Source organism: Hemibagrus wyckioides, linkage group LG03 (assembly GCF_019097595.1).
Source record: "Hemibagrus wyckioides isolate EC202008001 linkage group LG03, SWU_Hwy_1.0, whole genome shotgun sequence".
NCBI lineage: Eukaryota > Metazoa > Chordata > Actinopteri > Siluriformes > Bagridae > Hemibagrus > Hemibagrus wyckioides.
In genome coordinates, this window is record NC_080712.1 from 6,279,274 (window position 1) to 6,304,775 (window position 25,502).

The 25,502-nt window shown below is 41.8% G+C and overlaps 1 protein-coding gene across 1 annotated transcript in view; it reads left to right on the forward strand.

Annotated features, from left to right (window-relative positions):
* nr3c2 (nuclear receptor subfamily 3, group C, member 2) overlaps positions 1–21,834 on the forward strand; it is a 135,830-nt gene extending 113,996 nt beyond the window's left edge. The window contains exons 8-9 of the mRNA XM_058378561.1: positions 17,985–18,142; positions 19,057–21,834. Of these exons, the coding sequence (XP_058234544.1) occupies positions 17,985–18,142; positions 19,057–19,212 (314 nt within the window). The 3' untranslated portion in view covers positions 19,213–21,834. The remainder of the gene's footprint in view (positions 1–17,984; positions 18,143–19,056) is intronic.
* Positions 21,835–25,502: the final 3,668 nt, after the last annotated feature.

Consider the following 25,502-nt stretch of genomic DNA (forward strand, 5'->3'; position numbering starts at 1 on the left):
GTGAGGGAGGGAGGGAGGTAGGGAGTGAGTGAGGGAGGTAGGGCGTGAGAGAGTGAGTGAGTGAGTGAGGGAGGTAGGGCGTGAGAGAGTGAGTGAGTGAGTGAGGGAGGTAGGGAGTGAGTGAGTGAGTGAGTGAGTGAGTGAGTGAGTGAGTGAGGGAGGTAGGGAGTGAGTGAGTGAGTGAGTGAGTGAGTGAGTGAGTGAGTGAGTGAGGGAGGTAGGGAGTGAGTGAGTGAGTGAGTGAGTGAGTGAGTGAGTGAGGGAGGGAGGGAGGTAGGGAGTGAGTGAGTGAGTGAGTGAGGGAGGGAGGGAGGGAGGTAGGGAGTGAGTGAGGGAGGTAGGGCGTGAGAGAGTGAGTGAGTGAGTGAGGGAGGTAGGGCGTGAGAGAGTGAGTGAGTGAGTGAGGGAGGTAGGGAGTGAGTGAGTGAGTGAGTGAGTGAGTGAGTGAGTGAGTGAGTGAGTGAGTGAGGGAGGTAGGGAGTGAGTGAGTGAGTGAGGGAGTGAGGGAGGGAGGGAGGGAGGGAGGGAGGTAGGCAGCGAGAGAGTGAGTGAGTGAGTAGAAATGTGAGGAAGGAAGAAAGGCCATAAATACAGAAGAAAGGAAATGAAGGAAGAAGTGACTAAGTGAGATAAAAAAAAATGAAGGAGGAAAGTAAATGAGGTACAGAAAAGTTAAGAGAGGAAGAAAGCGAAGAAGATGAAGGATGGGATGGAAGGATGGAAGGAGAATGTAAATAAGGAAGGAAGAAAGCGAGCAAGTGAGTAAGCAAGTAGGTCAGGATGGAAGAAAGTGAATAAGGAAGGAAGGGAGGAAGGGAGTGAGTGAGGGAGAAAGAAAGGAATAAAGAAAGGAAGGAAGAATGATCCTCTGAAGCTCTTCCAGAGAGTCCTGCTGTAGTTAATAAAATCCAGCCAAGATCCAGGCTGCGCTCCAAATGCTGCTTTTCCTCTTCACTTCCCTCAAACAGGAGTGTGTGGAGGGAGAGAAAGAGAGGAGAGGAGAGGAGAGGAGAGGAGAGGAGAGGAGAGGAGAGGACGAGAGGAGAGGAGAGGAGAGGAGAGAGGAGGACAAAAGGAGAGGCAAGGAGAGGAGAGGAGAAGAAAGGAGGAGAGAAGGAAAGGAAAGAAAAGGAGAGGAGAGGATGAGAGGAAAGGAAAGGAAAGGAGGAGAGGAGGAGGTTCATGAGGTTCACGAGGTCCGAGCGAGCATGACTTGGCCATTCAGGCTAACTGCCCTGGACGTGATTAGCCGCTGGAATTGACAGTTGTCTCTTTCCTGTTTGTTTTTTTTTTCATGGTTCACCGTCAGGAATGTTAACAGCTCGTATCAGATTCTTTCACCTGAAGGATATCAGTAATCTTAACAAACTCTAATGTTACACAAACATTCATCCTGTCAGCTGTTTCCAGAGAAGAGCTCATGAGAGGAACCTAGCCCAGACACACACTCGGCCTCAGGATATTAAAGGACTAAATATTCGCCCCCTGGTGGCGGCCGTCATGCAGGCGGATGGAGTGCTGAGATCTGAGTGGAGTTTCCACCATGAGGCTGATTAGTTTCCTCTGCCTGCTGGTCCTAATGTTATTAAAAATGTCGCTTCATATCTTTTATCCATTTATTGCAAATTTCTCTTAAACCCCTCTGTCTTCTTCTGTTCCCTCTCTCTCTCTCTCTCTCTCTTCTCTTTTATCCTGCTTTTTCTATCTCTCTCTCTCTCTCTCTCTCTCTCTCTCTCTCTTTCTCTGTCCTCTTAACCTCCTCATCCTTCCCTTTGTTCTCATTTATTCACCTCTCTCTTTTTTCCTCTCTCTCCCTGCCTCTGTTTCTCTGTCTCTCTCTCTGTCTCTGTCCTCTTAAACCCCTCTGTCTTCTATTATCTCCCTCTCTCACTTTCCTCTTTTATCTTGCTTTTTCTTTCATGCTTTATCTCTCTCTCTCTCTCTCTCTCTCTCTCTCTCTCTCTCTCTCTCCCTCCCTCCCTCTCTCTCTCTCTCTCTTTCTCTCTCTCTCAAATTTTCAATTTCACTTTCAAAGCACTTTATTGGCATGATTGTTTACATACAGTATTGCCAAAGAAGCAATGTAGAAATGAAAGAGGGAAAAAATAAAGTCTTTGTCTGTGTCCCCGTCATATTTCATTTCTCTCTCTCTCTCTCTCTCTCTCTCTCTCCCAATGATACAATGAATAAACTCAATTCATTTATCTTAATGTAATGTCGGTGTGTCCCAAATCACATACTTGTGCATTATTTTGTGCTACTGTGTAGTATTAATAGTGTGGAAATTCAAAAAGAAGTAGAAATATTGTGATGATTCACTTTTATTCAACCAAAAAAATGAAGTGTGGAATGTTGGACGCACTTAACGCTCGCAGCTTTTCTTACGTAGTAGAAAGGGGGCGGGGCTACCAGGTGCTAACGCTGGGGGGAGAAAACATTTTAATTTATGTTCTACGACACTCAGGTGGACGAGACATCTTACAGATGTCTTTAAATTAACTTCCGTATGTATTCTCATTTAATTTTCAACAAGAATTTGCTCCATTCTGCTAAAGCTAGCTGTGTCACAGTTTTATGTGTTTGATTTGTATCATTTACCACTTAGTTAGTTAGTGTACTACTTTGAGGCGATACTAGCCTTCATGCACTAGACCCTAGAGTACATAGTGCATAGTGTAAGTGAGTAGTGCGTAGTACATCATTCGGGACGCAGATCAAGTCCCGATATGATTTGTTGCTATAGCAACGATAGGACATTAGAGCAATATAGATTTGATTTTGCATTTCAAAAGTTTTTCGAGAGCCCTTCTGACCAATCAGGATTGAGATTTCAACAGTGCTGTGGTGGGTAGAGAGATATGAATAAATAAATAGATATTTATTTATTTCATATTAATACAGTGAAAAAAATGATAGGTTATGAAATACAGTATATATTATTATATAACAATCTAAACAAATGTATAAATGCAAGATTTCAAATAAATAAATATTTTATATTAATACAGTGGAACAAATGATAGGTTATGATATACAGTATATATTATTATATACCAATCTAAACAAATGTAAAAATGCAGGATTTTAATTTAAATAAATAAATAAATAAATAAATAAATAAATACATAAATAAATATTTTATATTAATACAGTGGAACAAATGATAGGTTATGATATACAGTATATATTATTATATACCAAGCTAAACAAATGTATAAATGCAGGATTTAAATTAAAATAAATAAATAAATAAATAAGTAAATAAATATTTTATATTAATACAGTGGATTATTATTATATACCAGTCTAAACAAATGTATAAATGTAGGATTTAAAATAAATAAAAGTCATCTGTTTTCTCTGACACTTCCTGTCCAGTCACACAAGTCAAACATTTTCAATGTCTCCCGAGTTCCAAATATTCAGCACTGGCAGCGGGTCAAAAGATAAAGGACTTCCAGTGGATGTGCGTCAGAGTCAGAAGAGGTTTCTGCTGGAGATCCTGCAGCCGTCTGTAGCCTAGTTCAGTCCGAGATCTTCAGCATCTCGCGTCTCTGCGGCGCTAATTAAACGTAATCGATAAAATACAGCCTCCCGAGTCTCCCGAGTCTTAAAGATCCGTCTTTGCTGAACGAGTTAAACACGAACACAGCTTTATCAGATTACTTAAACACACGCGCTTCACTTTCCAATAATAGAAATCTCTTATTTTCAGAAAGCAGTAGGAAGCGATTGTGCATATGCGACGAAGCAGTGTACTAATTGAGATCGTATCGAGCGTTAGTCATTAACAGATGACAACAATTAACAGCGCATGTCAGGGGTGTACTTACGCCAGCGTCTCGATTCATTATCCGTGTCAGAGACTTCAGAAATCAAGCAAATGGCATGAACAGATGTTCAGACATCTTTCCATTTTTCTACAAGGATTTCTCCAACATCTAGAAACCTGTGATTATCAGAATGGAGGAATGTATTAATAGGTTCTAGATGAATTTACTCCAATTAACTGCGGCTCTGATAATACCTTTACGTTGCTATGGTAACCACTCACACGGATGTTTCGTGTAAACAAACTTATAAACGTGGACGTGGTGAAGTTTTCCGCAAGGAGGTGGTGTTTTTCTCTGGTGTCAAAGGTAAAAGTGGCAAAGTAGGTTTTTCAACACGGGCAAGATTTCAAAACAAACTCAGAGAAAATCTCCACTGAGAAATGGCTTTTTCTCCAGTTTAGTCATTAATAAATAAAATAAGATGAATTTTTCAACATTTGTATTTATTTGAAGTGATACCGCCCGTCTAATATTCAGAAACTAGATGCTAAAGTACATAGTGCATAGTGTAAATGCATTTATCTATTCATGTGTGTCATTTGGGACACAGCCCAAGTCCTTGCATGTGCTGGTGCTATAGAATTGATAAGGTATTAGAGTGTAAGTAGTGTAAGTGAGCAGTGTGTAGTGAAAGTGAGTAGTGTAAGTGAGTAGTATGCCATTTGGGATGCAGCTCAGGTACCTGTATGAGTTGTTACTATAGAAATGAATTAGAGTGTAGATAGTGTATGTGAGTAGTGTGTAGTGTAAGTGAGTAGTACGCCATTTGGGACACAGATCAGGTCCCTGTATGAGTTGTTGCTATAGATCACAACTCTCAGTTTGAGTAACACTATATTCTTTCTTGTTATAATCTTTAAAAGATGGCATGTAGTGTTATTTGAGGCACCAGACCTCATCAGTGAGGCAGCATGCCTCGTCAGCACAGGCTGGTCACAGGTTCCTCTTTATCCTAGCTTTGCCTAGCTGAGCTCTGGCAGCGCTGACAGAAAGCAGGAGTGAAAGTGAAATAAATAACCCTGTACAACTTCTTATGATGGCTACAAAGTTTAGCAGCTCGTAATCACGTCGCTTTCCATTCGCCCGAGTCCTAAATACACCAGCTGGAGGCTAACGATGCTGTGAGATGTGGGTCAGTGGGGGAGAAGAACACAGAGCCAGAGGTGAGGAGAGGTTTAACACATTCCTGTCAATCAGAGGGAGGAACTGAGGAGCGATCATAACACTGCAGGAAGAAGGACATACACACACACACACACACACATACACACACTTTCTCTCTCACACACACACACACTCATACATACTCACTCACACACACATATACTCACACACACACACACACACACTCACTCACTCTCTCTCTCACACACACACATACTCTTACAAACACACATACACACACACTCATAAACAAACACACACACACATATGGATGGAACTTAATCATATTCCTCAGGGATTTGAACGCAGCATGGAACGAGATTGAAAGCTACTTTACACACATTTGATGTAAAACAAACTGACACGAGGATCAAACACTAAACAGATTCAAACCTCTACATGACTTCTATTTCCATATTCTACATTAAATCTACATTCCACACTACTAGCTAACTAGCTGAGGAATTTCCCCGGCTCATGATCCTACCCCACTGCATGCATGATGGCTGGAGACCGAGAGATGTCTTTCAAAAGACCGAATCCAGCACTCGAGAAACAAACAAAACCAAACGAAAACAAACAAAAGCAAATGAAACCAAACAAAACTAAACAAAACCAAACAAAAGCAAACAAAACCATACAAAAGCAAGCAAAACCAAACTAAACCAGACAAAAGCAAAAAAAAAAAAAAACAAAAGATAGCAAACAAAAGCAAATGAAACCAAATGAAAGTGAGCAAAACAAAAAGAAGGCAAACGAAACCATACAAAAGTGAACAAAAACAAGCAAAATCAAATGAAAGCAAACGAAAGCAGACGAAAATAAACAGTAGCGAACGAGACCAACCGAAACAAACGGAGCTAGACACAGCCAAACAAACAGAACCAAATGAAAAGCAAACAACACTAGACGAAATCAAGCAGAAGTGAACAAAAGCGAACAAAAGCAAATGAAGCCAAACGAGACCGAACAAAACCAAACAAAAGCTCATGGAACCAAGCAAGGCCAAACGAAACCAAACGAAAGTAGACAAAAGCAGACGAAACCAAACAAAAGCATATGAAAGCAGACGGAACTAACCAGAACCATGCAAAACCAAACAAAAGCAGACAAAACTAAACAAAACCGAACAAGCCCAAGCAAAACCAAACGAAAGCAAGTGAGCTGTCATCCAGGGCCTGGCTTTTGTTTCTCCAGTCATCTTAATGAATAATTATTCAGTGAAAGTCTAAAGAGCTACAGAGCTGAAATCGTTCCATCAGAAAGCTGAGATTCAAACATTCATTACTTTTAAAGATTCATTGTTTTACAGCTATATTTAATATGTGAGGTGATGTGATGTGAGGTGATGTGAGGTGAGGTGAGGTGAGGTGAGGTGAGGTGATGTGAGGTGAGGTGAGGTGAGGTGAGGTGAGGTGATGTGATGTGAGGTGATGTGAGGTGAGGTGAAGTGAGGTGATGTGAGGTGAGGTGATGTGAGGTGATGTGATGTGATGTGAGGTCATGTGATGTGATGTGATGTGAGGTCATGTGATGTGAGGTGATGTGACGTCATGTGATGTGAGGTGATGTGAGGTGAGTGAGGTGATATGAGGTGATGTGATGTGAGGTGATGTGAGGTGAGTGAGGTGAGGTGATGTGAGGTGATGTGATGTGAGGTGATGTGAGGTGAGGTGATGTGATGTGATGTGAGGTGAGGTGAGGTGATGTGAGGTGATGTGAGGTGATGTGAGGTGAGGTGATGTGAGGTGATGTGATGTGATGTGATGTGATGTGAGGTGATGTGAGGTGATGTGAGGTGAGGTGAGGTGAGGTGAGGTGATGTGATGTGATGTGATGTGAGGTGAGGTGATGTGATGTGATGTGAGGTGATGTGAGGTGATATGAGGTGATGTGATGTGAGGTGAGGTGAGGTGATGTGAGGTGAGGTGAGGTGAGGTGAGGTGATGTGATGTGATGTGAGGTGATGTGAGGTGAGGTGAGGTGAGGTGAGGTGATGTGAGGTGATGTGAGGTGATGTGAGGTGATGTGATGTGAGGTGATGTGATTTGAGGTGAGGTGAGGTGATGTGAGGTGTGGTGAGGTGAGGTGAGGTGAGGTGAGGTGAGGTGATGTGAGGTGATGTGAGGTGATGTGATGTGAGGTGAGGTGAGGTGAGGTGAGGTGTGGTGAGGTGATGTGAGGTGATGTGAGGTGAGGTGAGGTAAGGTGAGGTTGTGTGGTGTGGTGAGGTGTGGTGAGGTGATGTGAGGTGATGTGAGGTGAGGTGAGGTGAGGTGATGTGAGGTGAGGTGATGTGATGTGAGGTGATGTGAGGTGATGTGATGTGATGTGAGGTCATGTGATGTGAGGTCATGTGATGTGAGGTGAGGTGATGTGATGTGATGTGATGTGAGGTGAGGTGAGATGAGGTGATGTGATGTGATGTGAGGTGAGGTGAGGTGATGTGAGGTGAGGTGAGGTGAGGTGAGGTGAGGTGATGTGATGTGATGTGAGGTGATGTGAGGTGATGTGATGTGAGGTGATGTGATTTGAGGTGAGGTGATGTGATGTGATGTGAGGTGATGTGAGGTGAGGTGAGGTGAGGTGATGTGAGGTGATGTGAGGTGATGTGAGGTGATATGAGGTGATGTGATGTGATGTGAGGTGATGTGAGGTGATGTGAGGTGAGGTGATGTGATGTGATGTGATGTGATGTGAGGTGATGTGATGTGAGGTGAGGTGATGTGAGGTGATGTGATGTGAGGTCATGTGATGTGAGGTGATGTGAGGTCATGTAAGGTGAGGTGAGGTGATGTGATGTGATGTGAGGTGAGGTGATATGAGGTGATGTGATGTGAGGTGATGTGAGGTGATGTGAGGTGAGGTGAGGTGAGGTGAGGTGAGGTGAGGTGAGGTGAGGTGATGTGAGGTGATGTGAGGTGATGTGATGTGATGTGATGTGATGTGATGTGATGTGAGGTGATGTGAGGTGAGGTGATGTGAGGTGATGTGAGGTGATGTGATGTGAGGTCATGTGATGTGAGGTGATGTGAGGTCATGTGAGGTGAGGTGAGGTGATGTGATGTGATGTGATGTGATGTGATGTGATGTGATGTGATGTGATGTGATGTGAGGTGATGTGATGTGAGGTGATGTGAGGTGATGTGAGGTGATGTGAGGTGATGTGATGTGAGGTGATGTGAGGTGATGTGAGGTCATGTGATGTGAGGTGATGTGATGTCATGTGATGTGATGTGATGTCATGTGATGTCATGTGATGTCATGTGATGTCGAGTGATGCCATGTGATGCCATGTGATGTCATGTGATGTGAGGTGAGGTGATGTGATGTGATGTGATGTGATGTGAGGTGAGGTGATGTGAGGTGATGTGAGGTGAGGTGAGGTGAGGTGATGTGAGGTGATGTGATGTGATGTGATGTGATGTGATGTGATGTGATGTGATGTGATGTGATGTGAGGTGATGTGATGTGAGGTGAGGTGATGTGAGGTGATGTGAGGTGATGTGAGGTGAGGTGATATGAGGTGATGTGATGTGAGGTGATGTGATGTGATGTGATGTGATGTGATGTGATGTGAGGTGAGGTGATGTGATGTGATGTCATGTGATGTCATGTGATGTCGAGTGATGTCGAGTGATGTGATGTCATGTCATGTCATGTCATGTCATGTCATGTGAGGTGAGGTGATGTGATGTGATGTGAGGTGAGGTGAGGTGATGTGAGGTGATGTGAGGTGAGGTGATGTGATGTGAGGTGATGTGAGGTGATGTGAGGTGATGTGATGTGAGGTGATGTGAGGTGAGGTGATGTGATGTGAGGTGAGGTGATGTGATGTGATGTGATGTGAGGTGATGTGAGGTGATGTGAGGTGAGGTGATGTGAGGTGATGTGAGGTGAGGTGATGTGAGGTGATGTGAGGTGATGTGAGGTGAGGTGATGTGAGGTGATATGAGGTGATGTGATGTGATGTGAGGTGATGTGATGTGATGTGATGTGAGGTGAGGTGATGTGAGGTGATATGAGGTGATATGAGGTGAGGTGAGGTGAGGTGAGGTGAGGTGAGGTGAGGTGAGGTGAGGTGATGTGATGTGATGTGATGTGAGGTGATGTGATGTGATGTGATATGAGGTGATGTGAGGTGAGGTGAGGTGATGTGAGGTGAGGTGAGGTGAGGTGATGTGAGGTGAGGTGAGGTGATGTGATGTGATGTGATGTGAGGTGAGGTGATGTGAGGTGAGGTGATGTGATGTGAGGTGATGTGAGGTGATGTGATGTGAGGTGAGGTCATGTGAGGTGATGTGAGGTGATGTGAGGTGATGTGATGTGAGGTGATGTGAGGTCATGTGATGTGAGGTGATGTGATGTCATGTGATGTCATGTGATGTGATGTCATGTGATGTCATGTGATGTGATGTCATGTGATGTCATGTGATGTCATGTGATGTCGAGTGATGTCATGTGATGTCATGTGATGTCATGTGATGTGAGGTGAGGTGATGTGATGTCATGTGATGTCATGTGATGTCGAGTGATGTGATGTGATGTGAGGTGAGGTGATGTGATGTCATGTGATGTCATGTGATGTCATGTGATGTCGAGTGATGTCGAGTGATGTGATGTCATGTGATGTGATGTGAGGTGAGGTGAGGTGAGGTGATGTGATGTCATGTGATGTCGAGTGATGTCGAGTGATGTGATGTGATGTGATGTGAGGTGAGGTGAGGTGAGGTGATGTGAGGTGATGTGAGGTGAGGTGATGTCGAGTGATGTGATGTCATGTGATGTCGAGTGATGTGATGTCGAGTGATGTGATGTCATGTGATGTGATGTCGAGTGATGTGATGTCATGTGATGTCATGTGATGTCGAGTGATGTCGAGTGATGTGAGGTGAGGTGAGGTGAGGTGATGTGATGTGATGTGAGGTGAGGTGAGGTGAGGTGATGTGATGTGAGGTGATGTGAGGTGATGTGAGGTGATGTGATGTGAGGTGATGTGATGTGATGTCAGGTGATGTGATGTGATGTGATGTGATGTCAGGTGATGTGATGTGATGTGATGTGAGGTGATGTGAGGTGATGTGAGGTGATGTGTTGTGAGGTGAGGTGAGGTGAGGTGATGTGAGGTGATGTGATGTGAGGTGATGTGATGTGAGGTGATATGAGGTGATGTGATGTGAGGTGAGGTGAGGTGATGTGAGGTGATGTGAGGTGATGTGATGTGAGGTGATATGAGGTGATGTGATGTGAGGTGAGGTGAGGTGAGGTGAGGTGAGGTGATGTGAGGTGATGTGAGGTGAGGTGATGTGAGGTGATGTGATGTGATGTGATGTGAGGTGAGGTGATGTGAGGTGATATGAGGTGATATGAGGTGAGGTGAGGTGATGTGATGTGATGTGATGTGATGTGATGTGAGGTGATGTGAGGTGATGTGAGGTGATGTGATGTGAGGTGAGGTGAGGTGAGGTGAGGTGATGTGATGTGATGTGAGGTGAGGTGAGGTGAGGTGAGGTGATGTGAGGTGATGTGATGTGAGGTGATGTGATGTGAGGTGATATGAGGTGATGTGATGTGAGGTGAGGTGATGTGAGGTGATGTGATGTGATGTGATGTGAGGTGATGTGATGTGAGGTGATGTGATGTGATGTGAGGTGATGTGAGGTGATGTGATGTGAGGTGATATGAGGTGATGTGAGGTGATGTGATGTGATGTGATGTGATGTGATGTGAGGTGAGGTGATGTGAGGTGATGTGAGGTGATGTGAGGTGATATGAGGTGATGTGATGTGAGGTGAGGTGATGTGAGGTGAGGTGAGGTGAGGTGAGGTGAGGTGAGGTGATGTGAGGTGATGTGAGGTGATGTGAGGTGAGGTGATGTGAGGTGATATGAGGTGAGGTGATATGAGGTGATGTGATGTGAGGTGAGGTGAGGTGATGTGAGGTGATGTGAGGTGATGTGAGGTGAGGTGATGTGAGGTGATGTGAGGTGAGGTGATGTGAGGTGATGTGAGGTGAGGTGATGTGAGGTGATATGAGGTGAGGTGATGTGATGTGAGGTGAGGTGATGTGAGGTGAGGTGATGTGAGGTGATATGAGGTGAGGTGATGTGAGGTGATGTGATGTGAGGTGATATGAGGTGATGTGATGTGATGTGAGGTGATGTGAGGTGAGGTGAGGTGATGTGAGGTGAGGTGATGTGAGGTGATATGAGGTGAGGTGATATGAGGTGATGTGATGTGAGGTGAGGTGATGTGAGGTGAGGTGAGGTGATGTGAGGTGAGGTGATATGAGGTGATGTGATGTGAGGTGAGGTGATGTGAGGTGATGTGAGGTGATGTGATGTGAGGTGATATGAGGTGAGGTGATGTGAGGTGATGTGAGGTGATGTGATGTGAGGTGATGTGAGGTGATGTGATGTGAGGTGATGTGAGGTGATATGAGGTGATGTGAGGTGAGGTGATATGAGGTGATGTGAGGTGAGGTGATGTGAGGTGATGTGAGGTGATGTGATGTGATGTGAGGTGATGTGATGTGAGGTGATATGAGGTGAGGTGATGTGAGGTGATGTGATGTGAGGTGATATGAGGTGATGTGATGTGAGGTGATATGAGGTGATGTGATGTGATGTGAGGTGATGTGAGGTGATGTGATGTGAGGTGATATGAGGTGATGTGATGTGAGGTGATATGAGGTGATATGAGGTGAGGTGATATGAGGTGATATGAGGTGAGGTGATGTGAGGTGATGTGATGTGAGGTGATGTGAGGTGATATGAGGTGAGGTGATGTGAGGTGATGTGAGGTGATGTGAGGTGATGTGATGTGAGGTGATGTGAGGTGATGTGAGGTGATATGAGGTGAGGTGATGTGAGGTGATGTGAGGTGATGTGATGTGATGTGAGGTGATGTGATGTGAGGTGATGTGATGTGAGGTGATGTGAGGTGAGGTGATGTGAGGTGATATGAGGTGATGTGATGTGAGGTGATGTGATGTGAGGTGATGTGATGTGAGGTGATGTGAGGTGAGGTGATGTGAGGTGATATGAGGTGATGTGATGTGAGGTGAGGTGATGTGAGGTGATGTGAGGTGAGGTGATGAGGTGATGTGATGTGAGGTGATGTGATGTGAGGTGATGTGAGGTGATGTGAGGTGATATGAGGTGAGGTGATGTGAGGTGATGTGAGGTGATGTGATGTGAGGTGATGTGATGTGAGGTGATGTGAGGTGATGTGATGTGAGGTGATGTGAGGTGAGGTGATGTGAGGTGATATGAGGTGATGTGATGTGAGGTGAGGTGATGTGAGGTGATGTGAGGTGAGGTGATGTGAGGTGATGTGAGGTGAGGTGATGTGAGGTGATATGAGGTGAGGTGATGTGAGGTGATGTGAGGTGATGTGATGTGAGGTGATATGAGGTGATGTGATGTGAGGTGATGTGAGGTGATGTGAGGTGATATGAGGTGATGTGATGTGAGGTGAGGTGATGTGAGGTGATGTGAGGTGAGGTGATGTGAGGTGATATGAGGTGAGGTGATGTGAGGTGATGTGAGGTGATGTGATGTGAGGTGATATGAGGTGATGTGATGTGAGGTGATATGAGGTGATGTGATGTGAGGTGATGTGAGGTGATGTGAGGTGATATGAGGTGATGTGATGTGAGGTGATATGAGGTGATGTGATGTGAGGTGATGTGAGGTGATGTGATGTGAGGTGATATGAGGTGATGTGATGTGAGGTGATATGAGGTGATATGAGGTGAGGTGATGTGAGGTGATGTGATGTGAGGTGATGTGAGGTGATGTGATGTGAGGTGATATGAGGTGATGTGAGGTGAGGTGATGTGAGGTGATATGAGGTGAGGTGATGTGAGGTGATGTGATGTGAGGTGATGTGAGGTGAGGTGATGTGAGGTGATGTGAGGTGATGTGATGTGAGGTGATGTGATGTGAGGTGATGTGAGGTGATGTGAGGTGATATGAGGTGAGGTGATGTGAGGTGATGTGAGGTGATGTGATGTGATGTGATGTGAGGTGATGTGATGTGAGGTGATGTGATGTGAGGTGATGTGAGGTGAGGTGATGTGAGGTGATATGAGGTGATGTGATGTGATGTGAGGTGAGGTGATGTGAGGTGATGTGAGGTGAGGTGATGTGAGGTGATATGAGGTGAGGTGATGTGAGGTGATGTGAGGTGATGTGATGTGAGGTGATATGAGGTGATGTGATGTGAGGTGATGTGAGGTGACATGAGGTGAGGTGATGTGAGGTGATGTGAGGTGATGTGAGGTGATATGAGGTGAGGTGATGTGAGGTGATATGAGGTGATATGAGGTGAGGTGATATGAGGTGAGGTGATGTGAGGTGATATGAGGTGAGGTGATGTGAGGTGATGTGATGTGAGGTGATGTGAGGTGATATGAGGTGAGGTGATGTGAGGTGATGTGAGGTGATGTGAGGTGATGTGATGTGAGGTGATGTGAGGTGATGTGAGGTGATGTGAGGTGAGGTGATGTGAGGTGATGTGAGGTGAGGTGATGTGAGGTGAGGTGATGTGAGGTGATGTGAGGTGAGGTGATGTGAGGTGAGGTGATGTGAGGTGATGTGAGGTGAGGTGATGTGAGGTGATGTGAGGTGAGGTGATGTGAGGTGAGGTGATGTGAGGTGAGGTGAGGTGATGTGAGGTGATGTGAGGTGATGTGATGTGAGGTGATGTGAGGTGATGTGAGGTGATGTGAGGTGAGGTGATGTGAGGTGAGGTGATATGAGGTGAGGTGATGTGAGGTGATATGAGGTGAGGTGATGTGAGGTGATGTGAGGTGATATGAGGTGAGGTGATGTGAGGTGATATGAGGTGATGTGATGTGAGGTGATGTGATGACAGAGACAGATGTCAGGACAGGGAAGTGCAGTGTGGTTTATTCCTGTGTGTCAGAAGCGTAACAGATGTCTGATAGTAAGCTGAAGCTCCAGAACCAGACTAAATATAACCACTTTCATTTCTGGGGGTTAATTATAGCCATAATCACAGTGCTAAAGCTTGTGTGCTGAAAGATCGTTGCCAGTCAGGCCCTCGCTTATCTGATGCTGCACACCACATTTTATGTAACTAGATGTTAACAAACCTGTTTAAATCTCTAGTGGAGATGTCCAGTTCCCACAATGCATTGCAATCACCATCAGTATCCAGTGTAAACTGTGTGTACCACAAACATAAAGATGTAGCTAGCTAACTTTTTAACCTAGCGACTTCAAACAATCCATACACAATGTAACTTTTAGTGACACACACACACACACACACATATACTCTCATATACACACTTTCACTCACACACACACACACAGACACAGACACACATACACATACACACATACTCTCTCAAACACACACACACACACAGACACACACACACACACATAATCTCTCTCTCTCTCTCTCTCTCTCTCTCTCTCTTTCTCTCTCTCTCACACACACACACAGGGGCGGACTTAGTGTTTTGGGGTCCCTAAGCAATTCCAGGTATGGAATTATATCATACGTAATCATACATCATATGCAGTACGATAGGAACGTTCCACTATTCATGAATGATGGGGGGGGCACATTTAAAAAGATGTAATAATAACATTACAATTTTAATGGTTATAGACAGACCATACAATATACGATAGAAAAGTAATAAGTACTATATGATTTATACAGTATAGGCTTCTTGGTATTGGGCCCTAAGCGGCTGCTTACCTCGCTTTTTGGTTAAGTCCACCTCTGCACACACACACACACACACACACACACAAAAAGTTGAAATATCTTGAATATAAACACAAACATCGTGTTAAATGTATCTACAATTTCTAAGAACAATAAGAACATGAACACAAATCTCAGATTATTTCTGCACTGTTTTGACTATTTCTAAGCTTTATTTTCTAATTGTTTTTATAGTTGTTGTTGTTGTTGTTGTTGTTGTTGTTTGTAGGAATCTATGGCGTGCCTCGACATTTCCATTATATTTATTAATATTTTTGTGCTGGATTTGTTAACATCAGGTCTGTAGACGAGGCTATAATCATTACACAGTGTGGAGAAGAAGCAACTGACTCACATGAAACTGTTCCTCATGGATGGAGTGATGCCATGAGTGCATTTTTCTGTATCTTAAGATAAGATAAGAGAACTTTATTAATCCTGAAGGAAAGTCTTTTGCCAGAGACTTCTTTGAATTACAAGAAAAATAAATAGAAATGAAATATAAATAAAATATTCTGTACAAACAATGTGTCTACAAGAGTATAAAAAAGGTGCTAGGGAATTAAGACCATATTGCACAGGATGTGATATTGTACATTAGAAAGAAGAGAAGGAGGAGTAGGAGGAGAAGAAGGAGTAGGAGGAGAAGGAGAAGATGGAGCAGAAGGAGGAGTAGGAGGAGAAGAAGGATTGGGAAGGGAAAGAGGAGATGGAAGAGAAGAAAGAGTAGGAGGAGATGAAGGAGAGGGAGGAGTAGGAGGTGACGGAGGAGATAGAAGAGAAGGAGGAGTAGGAGGAGATAGAGGAGAAGGAGAAGTAGGAGGAGAAGAAGGAGATGGAGGAGAAGGAGGAGATGGAGGAGATAGAAGAGAAGGAGGAGATAGAGGAGTAGGAGGAGCTGGAAAAGAAGAAGGAGTAGGAAATTATGGAGGACTAAAAGGAGGAGAAGGACTAAAAGAAGGAGAAAAAGGAGTAGGAGGAGTACCAGGAGTAGGAGGAGAAGGAGGAGTAGGAGGAGAAGGGGGGGGTAGAAGAGACGAAGGAGAAGGAGGAGTAGGAGGAGATGGAGGAGAAGGAGCAGATGGAGGAGAACGAGGAGATCGAAGAGAAGGAGGAGTTGGAAAAATAGGAGGAGAAAGAGTAAAAGGAGGAGAAAAGGAGATAAAGAAGACGGATGAGTAGGAGAAGATGGAGAAGACAGAGTAGATAGAGAAAAAGAAGGAGTAGGAGGACTAGGAAGAGATGGAGGAGAAGAAGGAGTAGGAGAAGATGGAGGAGAAGGACTAAAAGAAGGAGATGGAGAAGAAGAAGGAGTAGGAGGAGAATGATGAGTAGGAGGAGAATGAGGAGTAGGAGGAGATGGAGAAGAAGAAGGAGTAGGAGGAGAATGAGGAGTAGGAGGAGATGGAGAAGAAGAAGGAGTAGGAGGAGAATGAGGAGTAGGAGGAGATGGAGAAGAAGAAGGAGTAGGAGGAGAATGAGGAGTAGGAGGAGATGGAGAAGAAGAAGGAGTAGGAGGAGAATGAGGAGTAGGAGGAGATGGAGAAGAAGAAGGAGAATGAGGAGTAGGAGGAGATGGAGAAGAAGAAGGAGTAGGAGGAGAATGAGGAGTAGGAGGAGATGGAGAAGAAGAAGGAGTAGGAGGAGAATGAGGAGTAGGAGGAGAATGAGGAGCAGGAGGAGAATGAGGAGTAGGAGGAGAATGAGGAGTAGGAGGAGAATGAGGAGCAGGAGGAGAATGAGGAGCAGGAGGAGAATGAGGAGTAGGAGGAGATGAAGGAGATGCACATGATGTGATATTGTAGATGGTATCAGTACGTATAATTCACCAGTAAATGTGAGCTTCCATGTTTTGTGGCTATAAATATCATGTATTTGGACCTTAAGATTTCATCTGAATGATAATTAAATGTAGAGCTAATGCACCGCTCCAGGAAAAAGATATTACAGGGAACAAAAAAATGCTATCAAGCCAATGACAAGGACAAGAAGAGTTTATTTCCTGTGTTTAGTGACTGCAGTTTCTTATCAGAACTATATAACAAAGAAATCAGTTTAAATGTGAGCACATCATTCAGATTTGTTTGGTCTAATTTGTAAAATTAAAAAAGAAGAAGAAGAAGAAGGTTTCTGGATACAATCCGCATTTTTTATCCTTCCAAGAAACAGCAATAAAGCTGAATTCTAAATACGCTGCATTATAAAGAGCGAGCTGTCAGTCATCGATTAGCATAAATATTGAACCATTTCTCTTTCGCTGCTGAAAAAGCAGAACATCGTTCTCATTCGAACAAGGACAGACTTCAATTATCCCCTTTAGAAATATTCAGGTCACTGCACTGTTCAGTCCAGACTGCACTTCAGCATCAAGGTGAAATAAATAAATAAATAAATAAATAAATAAAAAGATCTTCAGGCTGCTTTAAAAGAATTGAGGATGTCATCGTCTTCTCAGTGGCACTGTGGAGTAGAAGGAGAGGGAGGAGTAGGAGGTGAAAGAGGAGTGGGAGGAGAAGGAGAAGAAGAAGGAGATAAAAGAGAAGGAGGAGTAGGAGGAGATTGAGGAGAAGGAGGATAAAGAGGAGAAGAAGGAGATGTAGGAGTGAATATGGAGGTGTGAGAGGAGTAGGAGGAGAAGAAAAGGATGGAGGAAATGGAGGACTAAGAGTAGAAGGGGAAGAAGAAGTAGTAGGACAAGAAAGAGGAATAGAAGGAGATGGAGGAGGAGTAGGAGGAAATGGGAAAGAATGGGGAGAAGGATGAGTAGGAGCAGAAGACAGAGATGGAGGAGAAGGAGGAGAAGAGGGAGTAGGAAGAAATTTAGGAGAAGGAGGAGCAGGATGAGAAGGAAGAGTAGGTGGAAAATGAGGATGAGGAGTAGGAGATGGAGGAGAAGAAGGATTAGGAGGAGTAGGAGATAGAGGAGAAGAAGGAGTAGGAGGAGTAGGAGATGGAGGAGAAAAGGAGTAGGAGGAGATGGAGGAGAAGGAGGAGATGGAGGAGAAAAGGAGTAGGAGGAGATGGAGGAGAAAAGGAGTAGGAGGAGATGGTGGAGTAGGACATAGAGGAGTAGGAGGAGATGGAGGAGTAGGATATGGAGGAGATGGAGGAGAAGGAGGAGTAGGATATGGAGGAGAAGGAGGAGATGGAGGAGTAGGACATGGAGGAGATGGAGGAGTAAAATCACTGTAGAAACATGTCTAATGTTCTGTATCGATGTATTTTCTGTGCTGTTTAGTGCCCAAGGATGGCCTGAAGAACCAGGCTGCATTTGAGGAGATGAGGGTGAACTACATTAAGGAGCTGCGGCGCTCGGTGGGCAAAGCAACAAACAACTCGGGACAGACGTGGCAGCGCTTCTTCCAGCTCACCAAGCTACTGGATGCCATGCATGATGTAAGCAGAAAACAACAACAACAGCAACAGCTCTGTCTGTACCACCCTGGATGAGCAGTGTGACAGAACAGCTTCCAGGAAGAGAGATCCTGGTGTTAATCAAAACCTGTAACGCTTCACGTCAATCAAACAATACAGACACGACCGTTGCTGAAACATCACTTATAAAACTTATAAAAGTCAGCACTTTATTTACATATTATACCCCAAAAAAAACACTTCTAGTGAATTATACAAATGAAAAGAGAAAAAAAAGACTTTATTGTTGTCCAAAATGGCCGTCCTTTCCAGCATGAAGTGTCATATGACGTCACTGGAATAATTACTGCAGTCTGCTGCAGATATTTATATTTATATGTCACTTGCAACAGTGACTGCACAGAGAAATTAAAACTCTAAATATGTCTTTATTTATTTATTATTTTTAGCCAAAGGAAATTGGACTGGTTTCTTAGAAAATGAAGTGAAATTTAAAGGAATTATTTGCTAATTATTTGCTAATTAAACATATACAGTATCTTGAATTAAAATGAAATGAATTATTATTTTTTATGTGATTTTTATAGAAAAATATAATATAATATAATACAATATAATATAATATAATATAATATAATATAATATAATATAATATAATATAATATAATATAAAACATATTTCTAATCTAATTTTTATGAACGTGTTAATAGTGTTTCTTATAGCCTTTTTTCAGAGGTTTTATTTTTATATTTATTTTTATTTTATTTATTTATTTATTTAGTTAGTTAGTTAGTTTGTTAGTTAGTTATTAGAAAGCTGCTGGATTCTGATGAGTAACACTTAATAAATTAAATGAAATTAATAAAAATTAAATTAATAAAAATTAAAGAAATATTAATTTCTGAAGAAATCTCTTTCTTTTGTATCCCCGCAGCTGGTGGGAAACTTACTGGACTTCTGCTTCTACACCTTCCGCGAGTCTCAGGCTCTGAAGGTGGAGTTTCCCGAGATGCTGGTGGAGATCATCAGTGACCAGATACCAAAGGTGGAGTCGGGTCTCACGCACATCCTTTACTTTCACAAGAAGTGACGAAAGCTGAGATGAAAAAAATTAAAACAGACAAGCGACGACGAGACGAAGGAATGACTGAAGAATGAAACGATGAGAAGAAACGAGGACATGAAAACCCTCAGAAAGAAGGAACGACATGGAGAAAGAGAAGGCACATGTGGGTCAGGCCAGCTTGCTATGCACAACGTCAGGCACGAGCGGCTCCGATGTACGTACGCCAACCTAAACCACCCCTTCCCGCACAGGGACAGACGCAGAGAGAGAGAAAGAAAGACAGAGAGAAAGAGAGAAAGACGAGTTGTCTGTAGCCAGCCAGTGAACTTTTCGAGTTCATTTCTCCTTGCCCCCAAAGACAATGCTGACTATCTATGGATATGAAGCCATATGTTTCTTTGGTAAAGCTGTAGTGCACAGGTACAAGTGTATAAATAATACTAAAACACAGTTGTATACGGAGACACGGTAACGTCCTTGCCTCTCCACGCTACACACATCCAGTACAGTACATCCTGCAATCTAATACCGAGGCATTTATATTATTTAACTCATCTCAACACTACACATACTTTACTCTTTGGAATTACGATTTACAGAAAAAGAAAAAAAAAACTACTAAAAAACTGTCTATAGTATATTTCTGTAGCAACTGTATCATCATTAACAGTTCTGTTTTTTATTTTTATTTTTTATTTTGGGGATAAAAGAGGCAAAGCGAGGACATTTTCCAAGGGCTACACTACCTAAAATCTAAAGAAAAGCGTGTGGATTAAACCGCAGGTCAGTGTGCGGCGTGTTTAAATGAACAGAACAATCAAACCTGAACTGATATGCAAGCCCTTTTTATTTTAGAGAAATAAAAAGTAACAAAAAATAAAAAAAATAAAAAAAATAACAATTTTTATAATTGTTATAATTGAAATTAAAATAATTATTTTATATTAGTCACTAAAAATATATATAGATTTTTTTTTTTATTAATTCATTAATTTTTTTTGTTCTTGTTGTACTTTGGTACAGAAGAGGAGAGGGACACAGCGATCACATCCCTAACATAGCTCTCTGACAAAATACTGACCGATGTGATGAGCGAAAAGCACACAAGGGCTTGGTTTTATGACCTTTAGGTAAACGAGATTCTTGCTAAACCCGCTCCGGGAAACTCCGACTTCTGTTCCACTACACAATTTAAGATAATTACGCAGAATTTATTTAGGTTCCATGCGCTACTTTATTGAGTTTAATACAATTTTATTTTTAAAAAAATAAACATCAGTCAATTTGATCCGTTCGATCAGCTCAGCTGTTTTTTGTTTTTGTTTTTTTCCCTTTTATTCTCTGTACAATCTTTCACTCCAAAGCAAATAACACAGGATGTCTGGAGGCAAGCCTGACAGGAAGGAAAAAGAAGGTGCATCTCCATTACAGTAGAGGGAAAAGTTTATTCTGAGCTCATTCAGAGTTCAAGGAAATCTCCAGCGAATCTCTGGAGCGCATATCCGCCACGTATCCGTGATTATCAAAGACTTGGTGAAAGGATGAGTAAATGAACTGGAATGATGGAAGTCTAAAGGCTGTTGTTGTGCCATTAATTAGTTTGAGTTGTTATTCCTTTAAAGCTATTTATATACAAAAAAATGAATCAGTTGTTCTATACATTCATCAAATTTTTCCTTTATTCATGTCACTCCATGGAAACCATGAAAAAGTGAACGAAACACAGATAAGGATTTTAATTTATTTAATGGAATGTTATATAAAACTGCAACCAAACACATCTGGTTTGGGGCATGGGGCCTGTGGTGGTAGCTCAAGTGGTTAAGGCTCTGGGTCGTTGACCGAAAGATTAGGGTTCAAGCCCCAGCACTGCCAAGCTGCCACTGTTGGGCTCTTGAACAAGGCCCCCAACCCCACCCTGCTCCAGGGGTGCTGTATCATGGCTGACCCTGTGCTCTGACCCCAACCTCAATGATAGGATATATACGAAAAAAGAATTTCACAGTGCAGTAATGTATATGTGACAAATAAAGACTTTCTGGAATTTTCTTACTACTTAATTTCCATTTTTAAACACAAACCCACTGCTGCATTGAATTTTGAATTGACTAACACACACAGAATAAAGCATTATCTGCCCTCTTCCACATACACAAGCTCACAGACATCTATGATTCGCTGGTGATGCTTTGATTGACAGGGGGAAGGCAGTAAGTCCCGCCCACCTAGAGAACACAGCCGGTTTTTATGTATTTATCTATTTAATCTCGCAAATCTCCTGAGCCGTTTTATAGTGTATTGTTATAGCTTGGTGTTACATGGAGTCATATATATTTTTGAGAAAAATTTAACAACTAGCCTTAGACTTCCATTGGGGAAAAAATTAGAAAACATTCTTGTCTGAGGTAATCACGTATATGCTGCAGATAAGATGAAGATTCAATTGAAAATATGTCGATTCCCAACCCCGGAAATGTTATTTTTTGTTTGTTTGTAAAGAAATGTATCAGCGATCAGCTGTGTTATATATTGCGTCTGCTTAAATGATGTGTTTTTCCAGGAAACAGACTTAAGCCTCGCCCACCAATTTCAGGGACCAATCAGAATGGCCAGAGAGGTTTTTTTTTTTTTTCTTTAAACATATATCATAATCTAATTACACTATAGATAGACAGCTACTAAACCAGCGCCCTTGTGACAATGAAATTAATTTTTTCGATTATTATTATAATTTATTATTATTAGTAATAATAATAATAATAATAATAATAATAATAATAATAATAATAATAATAATAATAATCTATAAAAGAAGCATTACACATGTTTTTAAAAGCCAGTCCCTTTGGTACTCTTATTATTAAAAAAAAAATAAATAAAAAATAAACTAAATAAATAAATAAGGTGTAAGATTTTTAGTAGCTAAACATGTACACTCATGCAGAAGAAGAAGATCTGCTCATTTCGCACGCCTTCAGCTTTTATACAAGAAAATAAAACACTAACAACGCAAAACAGCACTAAAAGCTCCAGTAGCCTCCAGCTTAGAACAGATAGACACCCGAGCAGAGACGCAGAAATAACCTTACCCTCCCCCATAGCATATACTTCCACCTTACTGTATTCTAATCATGAGGGAAGTCCTACTGATTAAGGTTTATTAAAGCTGTGGAGGTGAAACAGTGATGCTACTGATGAAAGTGAGAGAAGCTTGAGTTCGTTCTGTAATGCTGTAGAGTCAGGTGGAGACGGAGACGGAGAGGGTAGTGAAGGAGGAGATGGAAGGTGGGGCGGGAGGATGAGGGGTGTAGATCAGAATAGAGGTTTCCAACCGGATTCACGCAAACAGCTCTATGAAATATCACTAAAATATTAAAAAATATCACTAAAAGCACACACTAATAATAATAATAATAATAATAATAAAAATAATAATAATAATGAATCTTCATTCCTTAATAAGTGCAAGATATTGTAATAATAATAATAATAATAATAATATATTCTGTGTTCTTAATCTTATTATTGTTATTATTATTATTATTATTATTATTATTATTAAAACAATTGACTGACTTAAAATTAGAAATACTAAAAATTGCAATAAAATAATTATTCAAAATAATAGAAAGAATAATGTGTTACAAGAATAATAACTATAGCAGTAACATTAATAATAATAATATAAATTATTATTATTGTTTTTTTTTGTTGCTGTTATTATTATTATTATTATTATTATTATTATTATTATTAGTGTGTTTTCGTGATATATTTGGAGACTGTTATGTTTGAGTGACTCGTCTCCTGCCACGTGATTAGCCTCTAATTTGCACAGCAGAGATAATGTGACGTCAGACAGAAGACTGGTGTGTGTGTGTGTATGTATTAGGTTTGTTTCAGTAATGTGATGTGTGGGGAGGGTGGGAATGGGATGAGGCACTTTTTTTTTCCACATTGCCCTGTGTGTGTGTGTGTGTTATATTGTTAGTTTACATGCTTGAAGTTGTTGAAGTGTAAAACGATGATAAAGTGGGACTATAGAGAAGCCAGAGCACTGCTTTAGACCCCATCGGCCCCGTGGTGTCGCTTGTTGGTGTACGTCCTGCTACTGCGCTGATGAACGCCGTGAGAAGTGTGTAAAGGACCTGAAAATAACTTGTCAAATATCTGATCCTTTTTCTCTTTATTATTATTAAAATTATTATTATTATTATTTTTTAAAAAGTTCTGCTCCCTGTTGTTTTTTTTTTCGATTTCTTTTTATATATGAGTACATAAATATATATATGAATATATGTAAATGAGAATACATGTGGAAAGGTTCCTAGGATGTATGGCAAAGTATTTTTGAGAGAAATCTATTTTGCTGGTTTAAAAAAAAAGAAATAAAGAAAAAAAGAGAAGAAAATAGTACTTTGTCTACAAAGACTATACAAGATCTTTTTTTTTTGTAAAGTGAATTGTTTATGCATGCTTTTTGAAGATGTTTACAGTGTATTTAAGAAGGGAAACTGTGCCTTTTTATCTCACGTGAGTTACCATTTTACAGTATCTATCTATTGTAAATAAATCAGTGCGTTATTTCGTTGCTTTGTATGAAACATTTCTACTTTTAACCATTTGTTGGGTGTTAGCGAAAAAAATGTTAGCGACTTCCCTTTCGGTTTGAATTTTTATTTCGTCACTCGTTGTGTGTGTGTTAAGCTCGACGCCCCTGTAAGTATGAATGTACATTAAATTGTATATGTACGTGTGAGCTACTTTTACAATCTGAATGTGAGATTGACTAAAACCTGTTTTTTTCCTCCCTTTGGCTTTGCTAAGCGAAGGGATTCGAAACCGGTGCTGGCGCATACGGCACGCTAATATGAAAAGAAATAACAATCGCCAAACACGTTGCCAAACTTCGCTATGCTTTCGGGTTGCTGCGAATCACTCTGTCATCCGGCGTCGGTCCATTTCAGAATAGCCGCACGCTCGAGTAATGCTTCCTCGGATTTGAATTAGGTCTAATTTGAATCAGAATTATTCTTTTTCTTAGGAAAGAAAAAAAGAATAGAAAAGAGTCCTTCACAACATAGGAAGGACTTTAAAAGCTTAAAGGAATTTAAAATTCAGACTATAAAAATAATTTTTCAAAAAATGACAGAGTTGAATTCCGACAACCTCAAGAGATTAAATTCAGTCGTGGTGCTGGAGGCAACACACACACTCGTACTGTTTGGGTCTCAGAACCATCCGGAATGACGATCTTTCTTCTGTTTCGTTCGGAATTTGATTTCATCTTGCACAGAGGTAGCGCTTAACTGTTTTGTACATTTTTCTTTTTTTTCTATAATATCGATACTATGCATTTGTATAAAAGCATTTTGCGTCTTTCTGCGACGTAAGGGCAAGGTGTGTTTTCCTGTTTCAGACCATCACGTTAAACACACCCAGCTTCTTCTTCTTCTACTCCTCCTTCTTCATGTCTCTGTGCAGGACTGTTAAGTAAGGACAGTCAAAAAGCTCCCTTTTTTTATTTGTAATTTTTTTTTTTCGTCCAGTGTATCAGATGTACAAAACCCTAATGCTGGATAAAGAGTCCAGATCCGAGAGACAAAGCCATATCTCCTCCTCCTCCTCCTATTTGTGATGAAAACCTGTTTGCTCTTCATATTGGACTTTTTTTTCTGACAGACTTTTTAATTCTAATGCTTTGTACACTACCGGTTAGCGAAACCCACTCGACTGTATGGAAATATTCAACATCAGCAAACAACAGATGCAACTAGTTCCTCTAAACTGTATATCTTGATTCAGATATTGCGATAACTGTGTTTGGAGAAATATCAAGGGATTCCAATAAATCCACTAACACCTGCATCGTGTGCGAGTCAATTTTTTGGGTTGAATTGTGATGATCACATGAGCTGTAAAATGTCTTATTCTGAGACCAAACCAACCAGGACAGACCCAGATCAGAATCAGGGCAGAGCCAGGGTGGAACCTGGTCAGACTCAGAAAAGACTGAGGTCAGACTCAGGGCAGACTCAGTAAAGACTCAAAACAGAACCCGGGCAGACCCAGGGATACACCAAGGAAGAGCCAGGTCAGACAGACAGGCCCAGGGCAAACTCAGGACAGAACAAGGGCAGAACCATAACAGACCCAAAGAGACTCAGGACAGGACCAGGGCAGACTCTTGGCAGAAACAGAGAAGAACCAGCAGATCCAAGGTAGACCCAGTGCAGACCCATGAAAAAAAGAGTAGACACAGGGTAGACTCAGGGCAAATTCAGGAGAGACCCAGGACAGAACAAGGGCAAAAC